This window comes from Centropristis striata, chromosome 5 (assembly GCF_030273125.1).
Source record: "Centropristis striata isolate RG_2023a ecotype Rhode Island chromosome 5, C.striata_1.0, whole genome shotgun sequence".
NCBI lineage: Eukaryota > Metazoa > Chordata > Actinopteri > Perciformes > Serranidae > Centropristis > Centropristis striata.
The window spans coordinates 38,770,718-38,790,997 of record NC_081521.1 but is presented as its reverse complement, the minus strand read 5'-3'; the positions used below and the strand labels follow the sequence as shown (position 1 = coordinate 38,790,997).

The following is a 20,280-nucleotide window of genomic DNA, read 5'->3' as shown; positions in this document are numbered from 1 at the left end:
TCCCTTCATATCATATTTAAAAAAGAAAACTGTAAAATTAAAATGAAAGCAAAAATAAAACAAAATACTGAAAGCATGATGGCCAGAGGACTTGTATTGAGATGCATGACCTCATGCAGTGGATGTTAGAAATCAACAATCCAGCTGTTCGTTTTTATTTACTGATGAATGCTGCTGTAGCAATACAAACAAAAAGAAATACTTTCATATTTGATAAATATATGTTTGATAAATAAACCTACAATCATATGTACAGAAAAAGAGACACACAGCTTGTTTATATTATTAAATAAATACAATTACAACATTGCACACATGATCAGAGTACACTAATACAATGAGATTATTATCCAATATTTACATTACATTACAGTTAATGGTATGATTGTGCTTGATAGTAACACTACACAGCTATACAATTCCCATTTCCTGTTAAGAATTACACTGAGCTCAATGGGAATGAGTGCAAGTCGAATAACGGCAACAGATTATTTGTTAGATTTTTGTAAACAGAGTATAGACAGTATTAAACATGCACCGCCAGAGCCGACATGTTTACAGACTAACTGATAACAGATACAGTGTTTCAGATACGAGGGCAGCTTTTCAAATGTTTCCTTTATCACCTTCTGGTTTTGGCACACAAATACTCATGATGTTCAGCCACACACACATACACACACACACACACACACACACACACACACATTCTTGTTTTTCTATCTTTGTGAGGACCCTCATTGGAATAGTAAATTCCCTGGCAAAGTTATAATAGTTTGGGATTTTTCATTTTTTTATTTTTAAATTCAGTTCGTTTTTTGTAATGGGGTATTTGTTGGGTGGGAGATTAAAAGAGGTCACAGTAAATTTTGCCTTTATTTCCTTTGTCTGATCCATCTTGATTATGTATGAAAAAAGTTGACAAAGACGAAAATGAAGGACATTTTCACTATAATTTTAGTTTTGTAACCACACAATACAGTTTCAGTTAATTATCATTATCATGTAACCTTTTACCCTTAAAACAAAGTCTGAAATCTCAAAAAAGCCTTTAAAGAAGTGAGGACCGGCAAAATGTCCTCACTTTGCAAAAATGTCCTCTCTGTTGGTTAAACACGTGTTCTGGTCCCCACTATGTAGGAAGAACAAGAACACACACACACACACACACACACACACACACACACACACACACACACACACACACACACACACACACAGGTTTTGTTGTTCATTTACGGACCATATTTAAGACGCCTACTGTACAGTGCTACATGCAACTCAGAGCCCTAGAAGATGTCAAAACACATTCAAAAACATTTATACTCATTAATTTAATCTCACCATGTTCCTTCTCTCTCTCACACACACACACATACACACACACACACTGAAGGTAAATTACCTTAAATGTGATGAAAAGCATCTACACGTAAAAATGTAGATTAAATTAAAGTCTGTTTTGAACTTTAATCAGGAAATACACAGAATTTTAGATTCTGTACAGTATACAGTGATTGTCATTAAAAGGGAATTTAAAGGCAAATCATACAGTTTGTAGCACCGGGTTGACATGGAATAAAAATGTGTTTATAAATGGTTTGTGTATATTTAATTTTGTTGTTTTGGGAAATGTGCACTTTTTTTCTTTAACTGAGTCGCAGCCAGCAGCTAATTAGCTTAGCCTAGCATAAAGAGGTTTCACTGAGTGGGCATGTGCAGGACTATTTGTTTGCTGAGCAATGATCATCATCCATAAGGCTGCATCCACACCTAATAAGGTTCTGTGGCGAAAGTTGAAGCACAATCCACCTTTCAGAAATGCACATGTCGTCACTGTTTTGACGGACTGACTGATTTGGTGTAAATGCAGCTTGAAATTGTCAATTTTCAGTTTTAACACTTTGTAAGCAACAGTAAATAAAACATTTAAGCTTTAGAGATGCTGCTTTTTTATGATTTGATACAGTCAGGCTAACTGTTTTCATCTGTTTCTAGTTTTTGTGCTAAGCTAAGCTAACCAGCTTCTGGCTATAACTTCATATTTTACAGTGCTTGTAAATCTTCTCATCCAACTCTCTGCCAGAAAGCAAAAAAAAGTCAAACTACTCTCAGTGTGTTTATCACACTCAAAGGCAAATTCACAGAAGGATTGCACGGCTTTTGGTGCAAAGGTTCGAGTTAGCACCGTTAGCATTAACAGACCCGGATATTAAATTCAGTTTCTCTCAGTCACATTTAAATTTCTTGGCTGAAGTTTAAAAGAATGCCTCTGCACCTTGTGGGCCGGGACATGCACACTGCAAAAAAAGAAAAGTTGGGTGAACTCAAAATTTCAAGGCAACAAACTTCGATAAAATTTTAAGTTGGACAATTAAACTAAATATTTTAAGTTTTGTTTTTGAGTTTGCTCAACTCTGAATTCAGATTTTTGTCAACTCAACTGTAAATTGTACTAACTTATAATTTTACATTGTAATAACTTTTAATCCTTACTTCTGCTAACTTCTGCAATGTGCTGAATTGTAACGCCGCTATGAAATGTCAGCTAATGTTGCGACCACAATTTTGAGTTAGCATTGATACGCTAATGGCTACTCTTGTAACTGTAACAAGCAGCGCCGCTAGCATCTGTAGCCACTAGCATCTGTTAGCCGCTAGTGTCAGTTAGCCACTAGCATCAGTTAGCCGCTAGCATTAGTTAGCCGCTAGCATCAGTTAGCCGCTAGCTTTCGCTAATGACCGAATTTCACCGCTTTCACACAGTTCACAACAAAGAAATAAGAGTTATCAGAACTATTGTCCCTTGTTGTGAACCCCAACTTAAAGATAAAAGTAACAACAACTCACTAACTTGTTTTTGAGCAGACAACTGGCTTCCTTTGTTGTGCTAACTTACATTATTGCCCTAAATGTCAATAATTTATATTTCCATGTTTTACCAACTTAAATCACTGTTTTAGGCCCAAAAATACAAGTTGGCTTTTTTGCAGTGCAGCTGTAAAATGTTATTTTTCTTTATTTTTTATTTCTGCCGTTGTTACGTTGACTGTGTTCTTAGTGTTAATCCAACATTTGTACTTTGCCACAAAAAAGAAAAGCTGCAAAACTTTATGGTGCTGTAATATCATTAGTGTGATAACTTTAGTGAATTGGACTTTGAGACGGGCAGATAGAGTTTCCATCTGATACATGATGATGCTATCAGTGGGCGCAGTCCTTTCTGTGTGAATTCACTCGTCAGGGCGCTGTAGCTTTGCTCAGTCTGATTCTGCTGCATTACACTACATACTGACATTTACTATTATCCTGGAATTGTTCTTTAACTGTTGCCCTTTTCACAGCAGACATTTTGACTTGTCATATCAGGACGGGTGTTATTAATAACACAAGTGTCCCAGTAAGTCGTGACAGAGCGCCTGCAAGTGAAGCAACTTAAAGGAATTCAGCCATTATTAATTTCATTATTCCAGCTTTGATTTACCTACTGTGACCTGTCAAAGTGTCTCCTGTTACAAAGACTTGCTGCTCAGCAAATGTTACGTGGGCTCACTGTTTAAGGCCAGATATATTTTTGCAACCTGTTCAGCTCATTTCTATACATGGAAACAACCTTTTTTTTATTAATAATTTGCTTGGCTTGTAAATTCTTAAGGGCGATGTCACCCTGAAAGATGAGGTAGAACAGTATATGCGGCAAAATGGTCAGGGTTTAACAAGGGAAGACACATAAAAATGTACAAAAGACGAGCTTGGATGGCGTGAATAAAAAAAAAGGAAAGTTGGTGGAAAAGTAAAGAACAAAACAGTGATGAAGGCAAGTTAAAATAGTGTGCAGCACTGACATGCAAATACCTAAAACAAATAAAATTTTACGAGTTTTATGAGATTTTTTGAGTGAAAACAAACCGGCCACATCAACTATTTCACAGAGCACTCCTTCAGACTGACAGATGACAAACACCACCACACAGCTGGGATTTCTAACGCTGATTCACTGAACACATATGAACCTCAGCTCAGTTCATGCCCCCATTAACTGTATCTGTTACTATGTCTTGAGAAGCTGTTTACAGATGACCATGCAGTTATTCTGAATTCATCACAACATGTTTGACCTCTGGTTCCTGCTGCCCTGCTGTCTGTGTGGCCTCTCCTCACTTCAGCCACACGCTGAATTCACCTCACAAACCATAACCAGGTGCAGTTAAGACACTTTTTCCTCAGTTTGCTCCTGCAGCCTGGAAAAAAACTGCAGCGAACAAAGTCCATGAGACCGCTCCGAGAGAGAGTGCAGCGGCTCGTTATCGTGGTAGACTAGTGAAAGTTACTGACGTGACACTTGACATCGTCTAGGCTCAGGACCGTGCCCTGGTCGTTGTTGTTGTTGTTGTTGCTGTGCTTCTTATCAGAGCAGCGACACAACTTGTACTTTATCACCTGAGAGGTTTAAAAACAGAGCAGGTTAACGAGACAATCTGCCATTTATGGTCTTAACAAGGACAGTAGGAGAAGAAAGACAGCATGCACAATCTGTAGACACCCTTTCTCCGCTGATACCACGGCTTTTATTGTGGCCTTTGGTTGGTCTTGTAGGGTCATTACTTTTTAAAAGTCTTTTATTTTGATGATATTTTTATTTTTTTTGTTTTCTACTGTAGATTGCTCTGTTTGAAAAAAAAAAGTCACATTATTTTATATTATATTATTATATTAACCCTCTATGGTACGGTGTTGCCCTCAGGCAACATACCCATTTTTTGCCTGTCAAATTTCTACAATGCATGTTTTTGAGTGATGCAATACTTTAAATAAGAGGGAATACTGTATAGAGTATAGGGAAACAATAGCAATGCTATAATTTGTCACATGACCTCCAGGAGGCAATATTGAAACCCTATTTTGCAGACTTTTCCAAAGGAAACAGCTTTGCCATTTTGCGCCACAAAAAATCACTCAAAACATGATTTCCTGGCACTTTTCCATTTTGAAAAAGATATATTCCTACTGATAGGTGAGTAAACCTTCATTTCTGATAGTTTCATACGCTTAGACTGTTCAAGACAATAATTTCAATGGGTCGTTGTTTCAATGGTACAATGTTTCCTACAGGCAACATTCAGACAAGAAAACGGTTAAAATGTTCCTTTTATAATGTTTTTATATTTAAAATGTTATGTATTGTACCTTGTTGAAGCTACTGAATCTTGTGCACATGTGTATTAAATAAATTATGTTGAAATTAATTTAAAAAACTTTCTTTTTCACTTGTGCACAATGTTGTGGTACAATGTTGCATATGGGCAACAAAGCCCCAAAAACTTCCACAAAAAAAAGAATTATAAAATTTCTTCAGATTATGTTTATTTATTCTATTTTAAGACAAATAAACACTCCAAATATTTTTTCCTAACTGTCATCAAAATGCGAACCATAGAGGGTTAAACAAAAAGATTTCAAAGTGCAATTTCAAACGTTTCTGATTATTTGGATTTTTTATGTTTTATTTAATTAATCATTCAACTATATTTATCTATATTCATAACCAGTGGTGGAATGTAACAAAGCATATTTACTCAAGTATTGTACTTAAATACAATTTTGTGGTAATAAAGTGAGGACTTCTTTTCTTTTCTTGCTGCTTTGTGTTGGGATAAAGTGTCTGTGCCTTTATTAACATTTTAATTTATAGTGTGAGTATAAAACTGGTGAAATCTCTTTATGAAATACCACCATGATTTATTAACTTTTTTTAGCTAGGTTGCTTAAAAAAACCCACATTCCCTGTCAAAATACAGACTACATGACCTCAGCATCCTCAGGTGTCCAGTAGCTTCCGATCTGCATTGAGTAAATACTAACATGAATTGTTATTACATTATTATTACAGGATTATTATTCTATTAGTCTCACCTCATAAAGGTAGTCAAAGAGCTCCAGGATAGTGAGTATGCTCGCCCCAATAAAAAGTCCCATCTGACCACCGATATCACCTGGAATAACAACAAAATGGAAGCTTATGAAAAACATCAACTAACATAAAGACAGAAAGATAATCTGTCTACACTTCATAGAGCAACTAATGTACCTAAAAGTCCGGCCACTTCATAGGCTTTCTTCTGTTCAATAGTTTCATAGTTGAGAGCCTCAAAAAAGATGTCTAAAACCAGAATATTCTCTCTGTGGAGAAAAAGAAGCAAGTCAAAACATTTAAGAGTTAGAGTGACTTTGTGCAGCATTAATAATATTTTAATAAACGGTTTTGTGTTGACATCTGCTGATATAAATGTTGATTAATCTATCTGACAACAATCATAACACTTCCTGCTGGCTGTGAGGCTGTATAAAGAGATAATGAATTACATGATAGTTAAATATAATAAAACATGTGTTCATATGACAGTTGGCACAATTGTTGCAAAATGATCCTTGTGTTTGGTCCAAAGAACAACCCAGTCAAACCATCTATGACACATTTTTATGCTGTTTAATAATAAATAAATTTGCCTTGATTAATGCATGTGATTCGCCAAGAAGATTACGTTTCTGTTTTGTTCTTTTTGTTTGCCATAATTAGGGAAAAAGTAATGGCCAAAATAGAACACTTTACATTCTGGAGTGGATCAAAGTCACTACAGTAATACTCCCCTCCTCTGCAAAATATGGCATTTGTGCTGCATTCACATGATGTTGGATCCCCAAAATGAGTTCCCTCGTGGGAAAATTCACATGAAAATCCTCCGAACAGTTAAAACATGTTGCTCTGAGCAACAAATATAATGGATCTTTTTTGCACACATTTCACATTATGACGTCAACCTTATAAACACACGGAAGTCAGAAGAACAACATCCCAACTTGGGAAATGGGACCATGCAAGGCGGAGGTTTACACGCTCCATGTGCCATTCAAGTTTTGTTTCCTTTCTTTTTGCCTACATTTCTGAAAACTCAAGTTAATTATATGATCATGAATGTGATATTTCTTCTTTTATATATACACTACTGGTCAAAAGTTTTAGAACACACCAACTTTTCCAGAATTTAATTGAAAATGATGCAGTTTAATGTCTCAGTGTACTCTGAAATGAATGCACATTTGCAACATTTAAAATTCTTTATTGAGCATGATAGTGTTTTGAAAGTAAAAAAAAAGATTCAAAATCACATTTTATGTTGGACTAAAGGACTAAAAAAAGACACAAAATGACTAAAAAAAGACACAAAAAGACACAAAATTACTAAAAAGACACAAAATAACTTACAAAGACATGAAATGAATTCAAAAATGGACAAAATAGCCCAAGACTCCATAGAGTTAAGTTGTTAACCCATTTCTTGTTCCCTGAAAAAGGCCTACTTGTATAATTCGGATTAATTATGACCGGTAGTGTATGTGTTTATATGTTTCTTCAAAGCAAATATCTAGTATAATTATTTCAAATATGATGTAATGTAAGCAATTGTAAACTTAACCTGTACGCTCTTGCAATAAAATACATTTATGTATGTAAAAAAGATATACTTTGCATGGTTTGCATTCTACAAAATCTCAGACGATTGATTCTTACTTAATATACTGCTCAGATTTGTTGTATTTCTTTGCCAGATATTTAGCGGAGGCCTTGCTGGGGATCTTGACGAAGGACAGCTCTTTGCTGTATCTGGTCATGTTGCAAGGCGTCTCACACACACAGAAGTCGTTGTCTCTCTCCACCAGGAAGTCTGCAGAGAACAAAAGGGCTCAGCTTGACCTTTTACCCAGATCAATGCAGCTGCCGTCATTGCATGGTGTGTGTGTGTGTTTTGCATCTGTTCCTTAAAACTTCAAACCAGGCGTGTATGAAGCCTTTCTTCTTACCGAGAGCTGGGTCAGCACATTCTTTGTACAGCTCGGGGGTGCAGTACGGAGCATCGCCTGCAGCCAAAACAGCACACACACACACATCAAAAAAATAACTTGTTCGCAGAACGAAATAAAATTATGGAAATAATTTCCACCTAAATAAAATGCTTTAATTTAGCAAGAAACAGTTTTGTTGAGTGAACAAAATGTAAATATGTTGGGTCAACATGATGTATTTGCGTTACTGTTACTTAATTACCAGGGGTCAGTCTAACTAGATTTATAAGGGTAATTGTAACATACTAATGTAATTTTCTTGGGCCATTTAAACGTGTATGACCTTATTAAGAGTTACTTTATTTAATAGGGTAGTTACAGCTACTTTTTAAAATAGTGAAGTACATGAATTAATTGTGCTGAGCCAACAAAACAAAGTTAGGTTGAAGTGGTTTAGCCTAAAACATTACCTTTTAATTAACCTATTAATTATTCAGGAAATAAATATTTTTTAAATAGTATTATATTCAGCAATTTAATTAGGTTGTTTTAACATAAAGTATTCTAGTACATTTTAAAGTGTTGCATTTTATGCTAAAACTACATGTTTTAAAACTGTTCAACCACAAAACATCATTTTATTTAGTAGAAGCTACATGTTAGACTAAAGAGAAGGTAACAGACACCCAGTTTGCTTTTTTTGAGTCATTTTTCACTCACAGCATCACTGATGTAACGCTGATACAACAAACAGGAAGTGAGCGGCTTCCTACCGGGCATGTGCACCATGCGGCAGTTGCAGTTGTCCACCAGGTAGCGCGTCTCACAGTCGATGCGACAGGCCGTGATGCTGTAACTTTCAAAGAAGTCGGACTCCATTGCCGTCACTTTACAGTCTCCCCAGGGAGGAGGGAGATAAATCAGCTGCAACAAACACACATCGCCTAGAATCACTCATTATCAGGACTGGACAGTTTGAAATACATCTTTAATTGGGATTTTTCTTGACTGATACTGGTTCACGACATTGGTTGATACTGGTTCACGACATTGGAGGGAATGGTTATTTTTATATAATTCAATATTTCATTGAAAAGTATATAAAATGATCAGGGTATGATTTTTTTTGTCCAGATCTGTGCCAAATGAAGTTTTTTCCTTAGTTTGTAGAATATGATGTCACCACAATACTAAATTAAGAATGATATTCAACACATAGTTTGCCTGATAAATAAATATTATTTACATATTGAACCATAGTCCATATTGTGGCTGGGTAAAAATGTTGATTACTTATACACATCATACTTTAAAGTATTCCTGATACTTTCTATTCATTATATAATGTAGAAAAATAAATGCAATGTAGACTCTTGTTTTGAAACACTTAAAGTGAAGTGAAAGGAAACTAATCAAATGAAAAAAACATACACGAATCATAAACAGGATGCTGCCAGTCATAGAAGATTAAATCTTGCAAACGCAAGAACATAAATCAAGTTTTGTTCTATTCTACTTGACTTAAATTAATTTAAAGGATAGTACTGGTTTATTACAACTTAGATATCTTCTTTCTGTATCGTTTTTTGGCTTTTATTTGTCTGTGTTAATAAAAACTTTAATTTTCTATTCTTGAGATCTAGGAAAAAGCTTGTTTTATTTATTATTATTATATATTATAATAATATATTTCCAAAAACATTGCCATAAGGAAGAAACTCAAGCAGTCAGAGGATTACACAGGTTTTAGAGAAACCTATTGAACAAATGCCACATGTATAGAGGTAATAAACAGTTTGTACCCTCTGCTCCTGGCAGGACACAAACGTCTGAAACCCGGGCGCCACTCCAAACCCGAGCTGGTCAATGAAGGACGGCTCGTCCTGACTGTGGATCTGAACTTTGACCCCAGCTTCAAATGAAGTTTCATCTGCAGGGATTTGAATAGTATTGAATTAGAGAAACACACACTGATGAGTCCAGACACTGAGCAGAGTTTTGTCACTGAGTTGCAGTGGTGAAATATAACTAAGTACTATATTTAAGTATATTAAGTCTAAAGTCTAAATGACTTACTCTAAAATGTACACTGTCAAAAATGTTTGTAGAAATTACAGTAAAACACTGTCAAATTGCATCAGAAATAGGTCATAAAATTGAACATTGTACATCACCGTAGTAGATACTTTTAATTACTGTAAATCAAAGAATAGTATAAAACTTTAAATTCTACCGCCATAAACTGTAGAAAACACACAGTTTTGCTGTAAAAATAAACAATTTTCAAGTAAAATGAATGGAGAAATACCATGATGACACAATTATCCTGAAAATAATGGGATTATTCAGTATAAATTACAGTTTTTTTTGCTGATATTTACATTTACATACGCTCACTGTATTTCTTACGGTGAAGTTCTGGCAACCACAGCTGCCGGTATTTAAATTAAACAGACTTTTTTTACAGTGTATACAGTGTACTTTTTACTTTGTCTGACACACTGTAAAAAATGTCTGTAGATTTTACGGTGAAAAACTGCTAAACCATGACAGTAAAAGATCGTAAAATTATAAATTAGTTAATTTAGTTTCAGTAACAATGAAACAACGTAAATGTATATATCAGCCAAAACAGTATTTTTTTTAATTAAAACAAAGACAAAACATTACTCCACTGTAAAATACACTGGCACCATGTTTGTAACAAAAATATACTGTAATATATATATATACAAGCATCACTGTAATTTTTGCATTTATTTTTTGTAAAAATACTTTTTCTCACTGTTAAATGTACTAAACACCATATCTCTAGCAAAACTATACTGATATTTAATAGTAACATCTTTATCTTTAATTTATGCAGCATTTATAAAGTATTTTCTTGTCAATCATATGGCAGAACACCGTTTCTTTTGATGGAAAAATGTTTTATTTTTTATGGTAAAAAATTGAATAAAATGGCAATTTTAAACGTGAAATCAACAGTGTTATTATCATTTTACCGTAATGTTACAAAAAGTTGCACCATATTTATTACGGTAAAGTTCTGGCAACCACAGCTGCCAGTATTTTACCGTGAAAACAACAGTTTCTTTTTTACAGTGCAGCTTAGTTACTTTTAAGATCATTATTTTTTATTTTCCAGTGACAATCACATGTCTCCTGTGATAAACTGAAGGATCAAAGTTTTTATTTAACTTTCATTTTGGTGCTGGGTTGTTTCATTAAGATATCTCAAACTTGTATAATTTTCTTAAATCGTGTCATTTTTATTGTTAACTCGAGGGAAAATCAATCCAACTGGTACTGGCGTATTCCTTTTAAGAATCAGTTTTTATCTGTTTTAGCCAATTTACCCAAGAATGCCTCTATGTGCTTTGAGAATTCTCCCCATTGTCATAATAAATAAATTATTTTAAAATTCTCTTGGATCAGCTGGAACAGTGAACAGACTTGTTTTTAATGAAATGTTGACTTTTTAGGAATATGTGCTTCTCACAGGACCACAATACTACAAACAACGATCTTAAAGAATATGATGCTGTAAATGAAACTGCAGTAAACAGCATTTAAAGGAGTTAAAATGAGCACAACCTTTATCTTAACTGTTTATTTGACAGAGAAAATTAACAATAAATAAAGTGCACCAGAATTAAGCTGTAAGCTAATTAGCATCTGCAGTCTCTGTGTGGGAGTCAATGGCAGTGCCTAATTATGAGAAAGTAAAAAACAATTATCCATAAATTAAAACAGTATATAATAGAATTACACACAAAATGTAACTTAGTAAATCAATGATAAAAGAGAATAATAAGTTTATTCAATCAGATTGTTTCTTTGGCTTGACACAAAATATTTCATTACATTTTACATGTTATTTAACTGTCACTTTGTTAACTTAGTATTTTAATGTGTAGATATCTAGTGTCTGCAGGACCTTTCTCCCTTCGGCCATTATTTAGCTAAAGATTTAAACTTTTTAAAAGCACTGCACCCTTTCATAAAAGTCGGTGTTTAACAGCCTTAAATGAGAAAGTTGACCTTAGTAATGGAACAAACACAATAATGTAGCAGTAATATTAATCCAAAAACATCATATATAAAAGAAAAACACTGACAGAGTCATTACTGCACAATAAATACTGAATGCCAAAGCCATTTCATGAACTACATTTCCTAATAGTTTCAAATTTTTTAGATACTCTACTCTTACGATAAGAAGTTAAGTTTCCAGTGGCTTTAACCCTTTGATGCACAACATATGGACAACACTTCTAAAGTATAACATGGGTCAAAAATGACTAATTTATCCAAATTTGTATTAAAATTAAATTACTTAATACTATAATAATAGTAATTTGTTTCAAATAGTTACTTTCCACACTCATATATTTAATATATTTAACGTGTTTATGTATCATTTTGTCACACATACAGTGTATCTTGAAGGTATTAACAGAGCTTCACTTTTTCCACATTTTTTTATGTTTCAGCCTGATTCCAAAATTGATTAAATTCATTTTTCCTTAAAATTATACACACAATACCCCCATAATAAAATTTTTGACCCATGTTGTGCATTAGAAGAGTAGTGATACAAAAAGGGTTTTTATTCAAAAAGTAAGAAATGAAAAACAAAAAATTAGGATGTATGATGATCAAAAACAAATTGATTGAGGAAAACCTGGAATACTGAATGATGAAATGAATTTATTGCGAAGATATAGAAAATTAAAAACTCAGTCGGGTCACTTTAGACCCATGTTGTGCATCAAAGGGTTAAGCAAGAATTGAAATGCAGGACATTAACTTATAGTGTAGTATTCTCACAGTGTGGTATTAATACTTATCTAAATCAGCTATTCTCAACCTTGGGGTCGGGACCCCAATTGTGGTCGCGAGATGATTTCTGGGGGTCGCCAAATCATTTTGGAAGTCAGCTCTGTCTCCACTGTGTTAAAGTGTTCATGTGTTTTAGTCTTTTTGGTAATTTAATGTCTTTTTTTGGTCATTTTGTGTTGTTTTTTTGTCATTTTGTGTGTTTGTTTGGTCATTTTGTGTGTTTTTTAGTCATTTTGTGTGTTTTTTAGTCATTTTGTGTGTTTTTTAGTCATTTTGTGTGGTTTTTTGGTCATTTTGTGTGGTTTTTTTGGTCATTTTGTGTCTTTTTTTGGTCATTTTGTGTCTTTTTTTGGTCATTTTGTTTCTTTTTTGGGTGATCTGAACTGTGCATGTGAGATTCTGTTCAGTGAGCGGGGGTCGCGGACAACATGTATATTAAATTGGGACTCAAAAAAGGTTGAGAACTACTGATCTAAATGAAAGGATCTAAATTCTTTCAACAGCTGCAGAGTTTCACACTATGAGGTATTACCAGCTGTCCACACACTGTGACAGATAACAAGACATGCCGGCCTCTGAGTGAAGTGAATGATGTCCCCCTCACCTGTTTCCCCCCAGATCGGCAGGTATTCATCCTGCTGAATGTCCAGCATGAGCTCCAGTCCATTACCCATACCTCCCTTGGTGGTGATGCGGCGAGGTCGTCCATCACCGCCGGCGTTGAAGGTGTAGCACTTCCCGTAGCGAGTGAAGACCTGAGAGACACATGAGAGAGAGTTTTTTCATTAGCTCTGCAAAGCTGGTTTCCTAACAATGCTTTTCCACTGGGGGTCAGTGTTTGACTCCACTTTTGATATGTGTGTGTGCTTGTGAATGTGTGTATTAGTATGAGTAAGAAGGAGGATGTGTGACATAAAGGGAAAAAAGAGAGAAGAGGGGGAAAAGGAGGTCTTCCTGTGGGGTTTGTGGGTAACACAATCAGCCCGGGGAGATGACAGAGACAGGCAGAGTGGTGATTTAACATTACCTCACATACTCTTTATTGCACTTATAATGGATCTGATGTTACCATGGAGACCAAGCATCTCAGCCAGGATGAACAGAGCCTTTATTTTGAAGGAAAGCCGAGTCGCAGATGTTAGATTGAAAGCTGTGTTTGATATCAGAAGAAGCCCACATGACACGTCTAAAGAGCCAGGAGCGCACAATACTAAATAGACGGAAGGATATTGAGCTTTCTTGGCGAAGAGTTAATCTTGCATTGGAGCGTTTAGTATCGTATGAGTCACGTAACCCATGCAGGGAGACTGAGGGAGAGAGTTGGAGAGCAGGGAGCAACGGAGAGCACGGGATGTAAAATGAAAGAGACAGAAAGAGGGAGAGGAGGGGAGAGAAAGGGGGAGTTTGGCTGCCAACGCTCGGAGCAAGCTATTGTTCAGCGTTATGGCACAGAATGACATATCTATGATTAGAAAGAACAAACCAACCAAGTAATTGTTGAGAAAGAGTTTGGGTCCTGCCAAGGGGCAATTTAAACATTTCGGCCATCTATCATGTAAAGCCAGCCAGAGACTGCTTGTTGTAGAAGCAACAAATCAATCTGAGCAGGAAAAAAACCCATTTAGCTTCATCAAGAAAGGGAAAGGAAATGCATGGAAAGCCACAAACAATATGTCTTCACACATTTACTGACCAACCTGTGGGTGAGTGTTTCTTTGAGAGTAAATGTTTGTGAATAAGACTAAAGAGTTCAGAGCAGATCTGTGAGGCTGCACCCAAAGGCACAGAAAGACTGAAACCTCCTCCCTGCACCTTTACGACGTCAGGATTAGGAGGGTGCTGTGTCCGATCTGTAACTTTCAAAAGCCGACTGTCAAACATTCACACCCACTTCACACCGTGGTTGTCCAGCTGTGAGAAAAGAGGTGAGAAAAGAGTCAGGGTTTGAATTTCGCCCCGAAGCTCTGTGTCAGATTGTATTTTTTTTATGTGAACAACTGAGTGCGACATGATGAATGCCATGCAGGAAGGAAATGTTTGAAAAGGTGCACTGCTAATTCAATATTTAAACAATGCCATGTTTCACCTCTCTTATGATTAGTGTTTGGGTTGTTCCTCAAAAACAGTAATATATTAAACATTACTTGCTACTTAAAAAAACAACAACAATGCACTTCTTTGCTCGAGCATCCCATGTGTGAAAGTATTTCTCTACAACATCTCCCAAGATGCATTGTCACGTAACCGCCAGTTAACCCTCTATAGCAGCCATTCTCAACCTTGGGGTCCCGACCCCAATTGGGGTCGCGAGATGATTTCTGGAGGTCGTCAAATCATTTTGGAAGTCAGCTCTGTCTCCACTGTGTTAAAGTGTTAATGTGTTTTTGTCTTTTTGGTCATTTAATGTCTTTTTTGCCCATTTTGTCTTTGTTTTTTTCAGTAATTTTGTGTCATTTTTTGGTCATTTTTTGTCTTTTTCTGGTCATTTTGTGTCTTTTTTTGCCCATTTTGTGTGGGTTTTTTTTTGTGATTTTGTCTTTTTTTGGTCAATTTGTGGTCAATGTGTGTCTTTTTGGTTATTTTGTGTCTTTTTCTGGTCATTTTTTGTCATTATGTGGTCAATTTGAGTCCTTTTTTGCTTAATTTTATGTAATTTTTTGGTCAATTTGATTCTTTTTTTGGGTAATTTTATGTCTTTTCTGACAAATCCCAAATTAGCAAGTTATTACTTTACCTCTGGCTCTGGCTTGAAGCTGACTGTTACAAAAAATATATATAAATGCACAGACAGAGAGATGTTTTAGTTGTTGTCTGCTCCATTATTTGTCCAAAATTCGTCGTATCAACTGAGTTTGAGTTTGTCGGATCTGAACTGTGAGATTGTGTTCAGTGAGACAACATGCATGTTAAATTGGGGGTCGCGACTCAAAAAGGTTGAGAACTCCTGCTCTATAGTACAGTGTTGCCCTCAGGCGACATAAACATTTTTGGCCTGTCAAATTTCTACAATGCATGTTTTTGAGTGATGCCATACTTTAAAAAAGAGGGAAGAGTATAGGGAACAAATAGCAATGGTTTAATTTGTCACATGACCTCCAGGAGGCCATATTTTTTTTAGCTTTGCCATTTTGCACCACAAAAATTCACTCAAAACATAATTTCCTGTCCCTTTTCCATCTAGAAAAAAATAATTCCGACTGATAGGAGAGTAAAGCTTCATTTTTGATAGTTTCATACACTTAGACTGTTCAAGACATTCATTTCAATGGGTCATTGGTTCAATGGTAAAATGTTTCCTACAGGCAACATTCAGACAAGAAACCGGTTAAAAAAAAGTTCCTTTTATAATGATTTTAAATTTAAAATGTTGTGTATTGTACCCTTTTGAAGCTACTGAATATTTTACACATTTATAAAATAAATTATGTTCAAAGTCATTTAAAAAACTTTCTTTTTCATTTGTGCACCGTTATGGTACAATGTTGCCTACGGACAACAAACCCCAAAAACTTCCAATAAATAAAAAAATATATAAAATGTATTCAGATTATGTTTATTTAGTCTATTTTAAGACAAAAAACACTCCAAACATTTTTTCCTAACTGGCATCATAATGCGTACCAAAGTAACAAAGTCATGTATAATGTTACATTACACCACATATCAGATCGCAAAAGACAAGAAAGGAAAAACAAAGCATGTTTTAATGGCATTTGAACTGCATTTAATTGGTTAAACCAAATCAGACTCACGTGAGTTGCCCGGAAACTAGTCCAGCTTAATAAAATCACTTTTATTGATAAAAAAGAAAGGAAAACTTTGCCAAAAACTGTAAACTTTTTAGGCAGGTGAGTAGGGGGAGCCAAGACCTTCAACATGGAGGGAGACCGGGTGACGCTCATCTATATGTATTGCCTGCGCTGCAGTGATGTTGCAAAAAAAAAATCAGCAAAATCTCCTTTAAAGCGGTGGTTATAACTCATGAGGAGGAGTCCTTTGTCCTTTAAGTCATTTGTCAGGCAACCTGTCTCTCCTCAGAAACAATACAAGATGGGCCGGGCTGAAAGAGCCTCCTGACAGGCACACAAGTCATTGTTGCTGTGTGGAATTTCAAATATAATGTGCTTACAGTAATACTGCTGATGATGGCTGGAGTGCAGCGGGCTAGAATAACTATAAATATTGTTATTTTCATTTGGAAACTGGTCACCATTAATATAGTGGTGCTTTATGTAAATGTTAACTTCTTTTTAATTATGTCAACATGCTGATATGTAGGACGTGTAACATGATACAATGTTTAGCATCTAAAGCCTTTTTTAAGACAGTGATATTGCATAATTGCAGCCGTGCACCTCCAACATTTTGTAACAATCTGGACAGGGTCGCACAGACCACATTGTAATAACTGGCTGGCTACAAGATCCAGAAGTGAATATGTGCCGATTCACTACGAGTCCTTTCTTTGAGCAGCTCTGACCACAAGCAGTATGAACAAAAAGCATGACAGGCATTAACTTAGTTTGTTTACATGCGAATACTTGCAAATTTGCATTAAACAAAAAGTATAGCTGAGGCTATTTGGTAATAAGCCGAAGAGTTGGACAAACTAGAACATTTCTAAAGAAACTGTTATCTCTGCTTTCCTCCAGAAATGTTCCCACAGCGGTCTGTGAGGCTGTGGGTGCGTGTTGGTGGTGCCTCTGTGCATCCTACGCCCCAAACTATAACTCTGACAGCTTTAGCAGACAAATGTGAGCGAGAAGACAAATATTCCTACGTATCTATGTATAAATTATTTCTGTAGAGTGGCATCTGCGGCCTCGAGCGCAGTTTCAGGTAACATTTGGGGGATTTTTTTGCGTGTTTTTGCCAAATTATTTGAAAACTGTTTGCCGAAATCCTTAGAAAAGTCATAGCACACTTGTCATGGCTGAGCCAGTCAGTTTGATACCTTTTCAGCATATGTGCGACGAAACTCCGGGAGGGTAGTCGACTGAAAAAAAACACGGAAGAAACGGAAGAATAAATAGGAAGAAGGCCTGTGGAGAGTATATATAGTGTGCTCTGACAAGCACACTCAATTAAAATGTTGACATGATGCTCACACAAGATGAAAAGTCATGGGATTGCCAAATGACAATAATTAATTTTGATTTTAAGGCTACGTTTACACGAGGACGGTCTGAACAGAAGACGCAAAAGTGGCGTCGCGTCTTCACTTTTTATTCCTCGTTTAGACGAGCGTTTTCGGGAGGAAATCTGCTGCATACGGTGACACAAAAGTGTGTGAAATTGGATTGTATGCAGCCAGGCGGCATCACTTAAAGCGATAAGAGCATCTTTGGGCATGCAGAAGTTTTCACGCCACACATTTTCATCAGCTACTCCTTCCACAAAGTTCTCCACCATCACTAGATCTCCCAAATGCATCCAGAATGTGATGGAGGTAATTCCAGATCCTTCTCTGTTCACTAATACTATCTGTACATATCCTGGACATTTGGTGGAAAGACTCCTGTAAGTTTATTAGAGCTGCCAGAGCAGTTTGAAGGTCCCACCATGGAAATAATCCCACGTTTGTTTATTTCCTGTACTGGAGCATGTATGTGATGTAAACACATACGTGACGTGAGCAGATCAGATCAGAGTTTTGCGTCTTGTCAGTGTAGACGACACGCTACGGAGGAGAGGATTTAACTTTTCCACTTTGGAAGGTGGTTTCAGATTTTTGCGTCTTTAAGCCCCCAATACGCCGTCACCGTCTAAGCGAAAGGCACTTCCGATAAAATATTTTGTCGTTTTTACCCGCGAGCGTCCTCATGTAAACGGGGCCTTAGTGAGACATTAATGTCTGTACCAGATTTCATGGCAATACATCCCATAGTTATTGAGATATTTAAGTCAAAAGAAAAATGTGAATTAGATGAAAAGTCAGAGGATCACCGAAGACCATTAAGAATCACCCTCTGGGGAACATGAATGCCGGTACAACGTTTAATGGAAATCCATTTTATAGTTGTTGAGATAATCTGGTCTGGAGCAAAGTGGTAGGCGGACCGACCTACACGGCATCCCTAGAGATAAGCTAGCAGCCATGGCTAACAGCTAGCAGCCAGCATGGCTAACAGTCATCCAATAAACTCACCCTTGGATAAACTATCCTTCCTTTCTTTTCTTATGTTGAATCAACCCGCTGCAGGTGGCCTTCACTGCACATTTATTCACACTTATTGATCTGTGAACCCTGCTGGCTTGTTAAACATCTGTAAGAACTAACCCAGCTGTCAGAGACGCTCTGCCCTTTCTCCACAAATGAAAGCATAAATGTGTCAGGTCTTAACGGCGGCTGCACTTACTGTTCTTCATCAATAAATCAAGCATTACATAAATGTAAAATCCATGTGTATGACAGGAGCATGATGTTCAGCAGCATCTTGATTGATACATGGACATGAGGTGATGTCGGGTGACACTTGTTCTCTGCCTTTTTTTGAATAGTTGATGTGTCAGAGGTGGGAAGAATAAAAACATCGAGCATGTATAATGCACAAAGTCCGCACAGCATGCACACTGCAGCTGCTTGTTCTGCTTGTTATGACAAATGAATAAATTATTGTGCACATATGAAAAAAGGTTTCCTGCAGCAGAAATCATATGGAACATAAAGTGAGAGAAATTGTGCCATCTGAGAGTTCAGTTTACTTGTTAACCGTGCCATGTTTTAACACTCTTTTACCTTTATAAAGCTACTTCCAAAAATCAATTCTTTTTTCCCACAGAATTTAATACATTACTTACAGACTGCAATTTACACGAGGCTATAATCTTCAGAGTTCGGGGATCAATAAAGCTGTCACTCACACACAATTTCCCATGTATTGAAAAGCACTCAACAGAGCTCTGCTATAATTAATCATTATGCACATAATTACACATATCTGTTTTTAGAACCACATCAGATTTCAAAAAATAAATTCTAAATCACAACGCCACACACTTCCCCATCCATTTAGCGACGTCTTGCAGTCTGTGAGCCGCTAAAAGATGTCTCAGCAGGGTAAGTTCAATCCATTAGTGCTCTGTTGTTTTATGGGAATGTTTTAAAAGACTTTAGAGCCGTCGCCGTTAAGTGCCAACACTTTGGCTGTTATTATTCTGTACGCTTAAACAGCTATCACTAGGAAAATGCTATTTAAATGCAACACACAGTGACCGGCACAAAATGCATCCGCATTTGTTGCATCTTATTGTGCAGCTTGTGCAATTTAGGACTCTTAATCCGACAAGGATTTCAGTTGACCTGGAAAAACTGTACTGGGTGCCTTCACACATGAATAAACTTTATGAAAATAAATAAAGGGATTAATATTAATAAGAGTGTACGGCCATGCCAGCAGCTGTGTGAGGCTGTGCTGAGAGAAGAGAAACATCAGCATGCTTACATGCTCCCAATCACAACGCTAATATGTTGATGTAAATCATTTATACTGTTAGACAATTTATTTTCCCCAGGATGACGAAACCATGACCCGTCCACAACTCTGCCTCTGATTGGCTAGAACTTGGTGCCCTTCTTTTGGTTGGGTTGAT

The 20,280-nt window shown here is 36.3% G+C and overlaps 1 protein-coding gene across 1 annotated transcript in view; it reads right to left on the bottom strand.

The window, feature by feature from the left end:
• Nucleotides 1-2,078: 2,078 nt before the first annotated feature.
• The window catches only part of LOC131971407 (acid-sensing ion channel 1A-like), a 76,786-nt gene continuing 58,584 nt past the window's right edge, over nt 2,079-20,280 (bottom strand). The window contains exons 3-10 of the mRNA XM_059332840.1: nt 13,292-13,442; nt 9,645-9,772; nt 8,616-8,766; nt 7,861-7,917; nt 7,571-7,724; nt 6,089-6,180; nt 5,914-5,993; nt 2,079-4,440 (exon numbers count right to left, since the gene is read on the bottom strand). Of these exons, the coding sequence (XP_059188823.1) occupies nt 4,318-4,440; nt 5,914-5,993; nt 6,089-6,180; nt 7,571-7,724; nt 7,861-7,917; nt 8,616-8,766; nt 9,645-9,772; nt 13,292-13,442 (936 nt within the window). The 3' untranslated portion in view covers nt 2,079-4,317. The remainder of the gene's footprint in view (nt 4,441-5,913; nt 5,994-6,088; nt 6,181-7,570; nt 7,725-7,860; nt 7,918-8,615; nt 8,767-9,644; nt 9,773-13,291; nt 13,443-20,280) is intronic.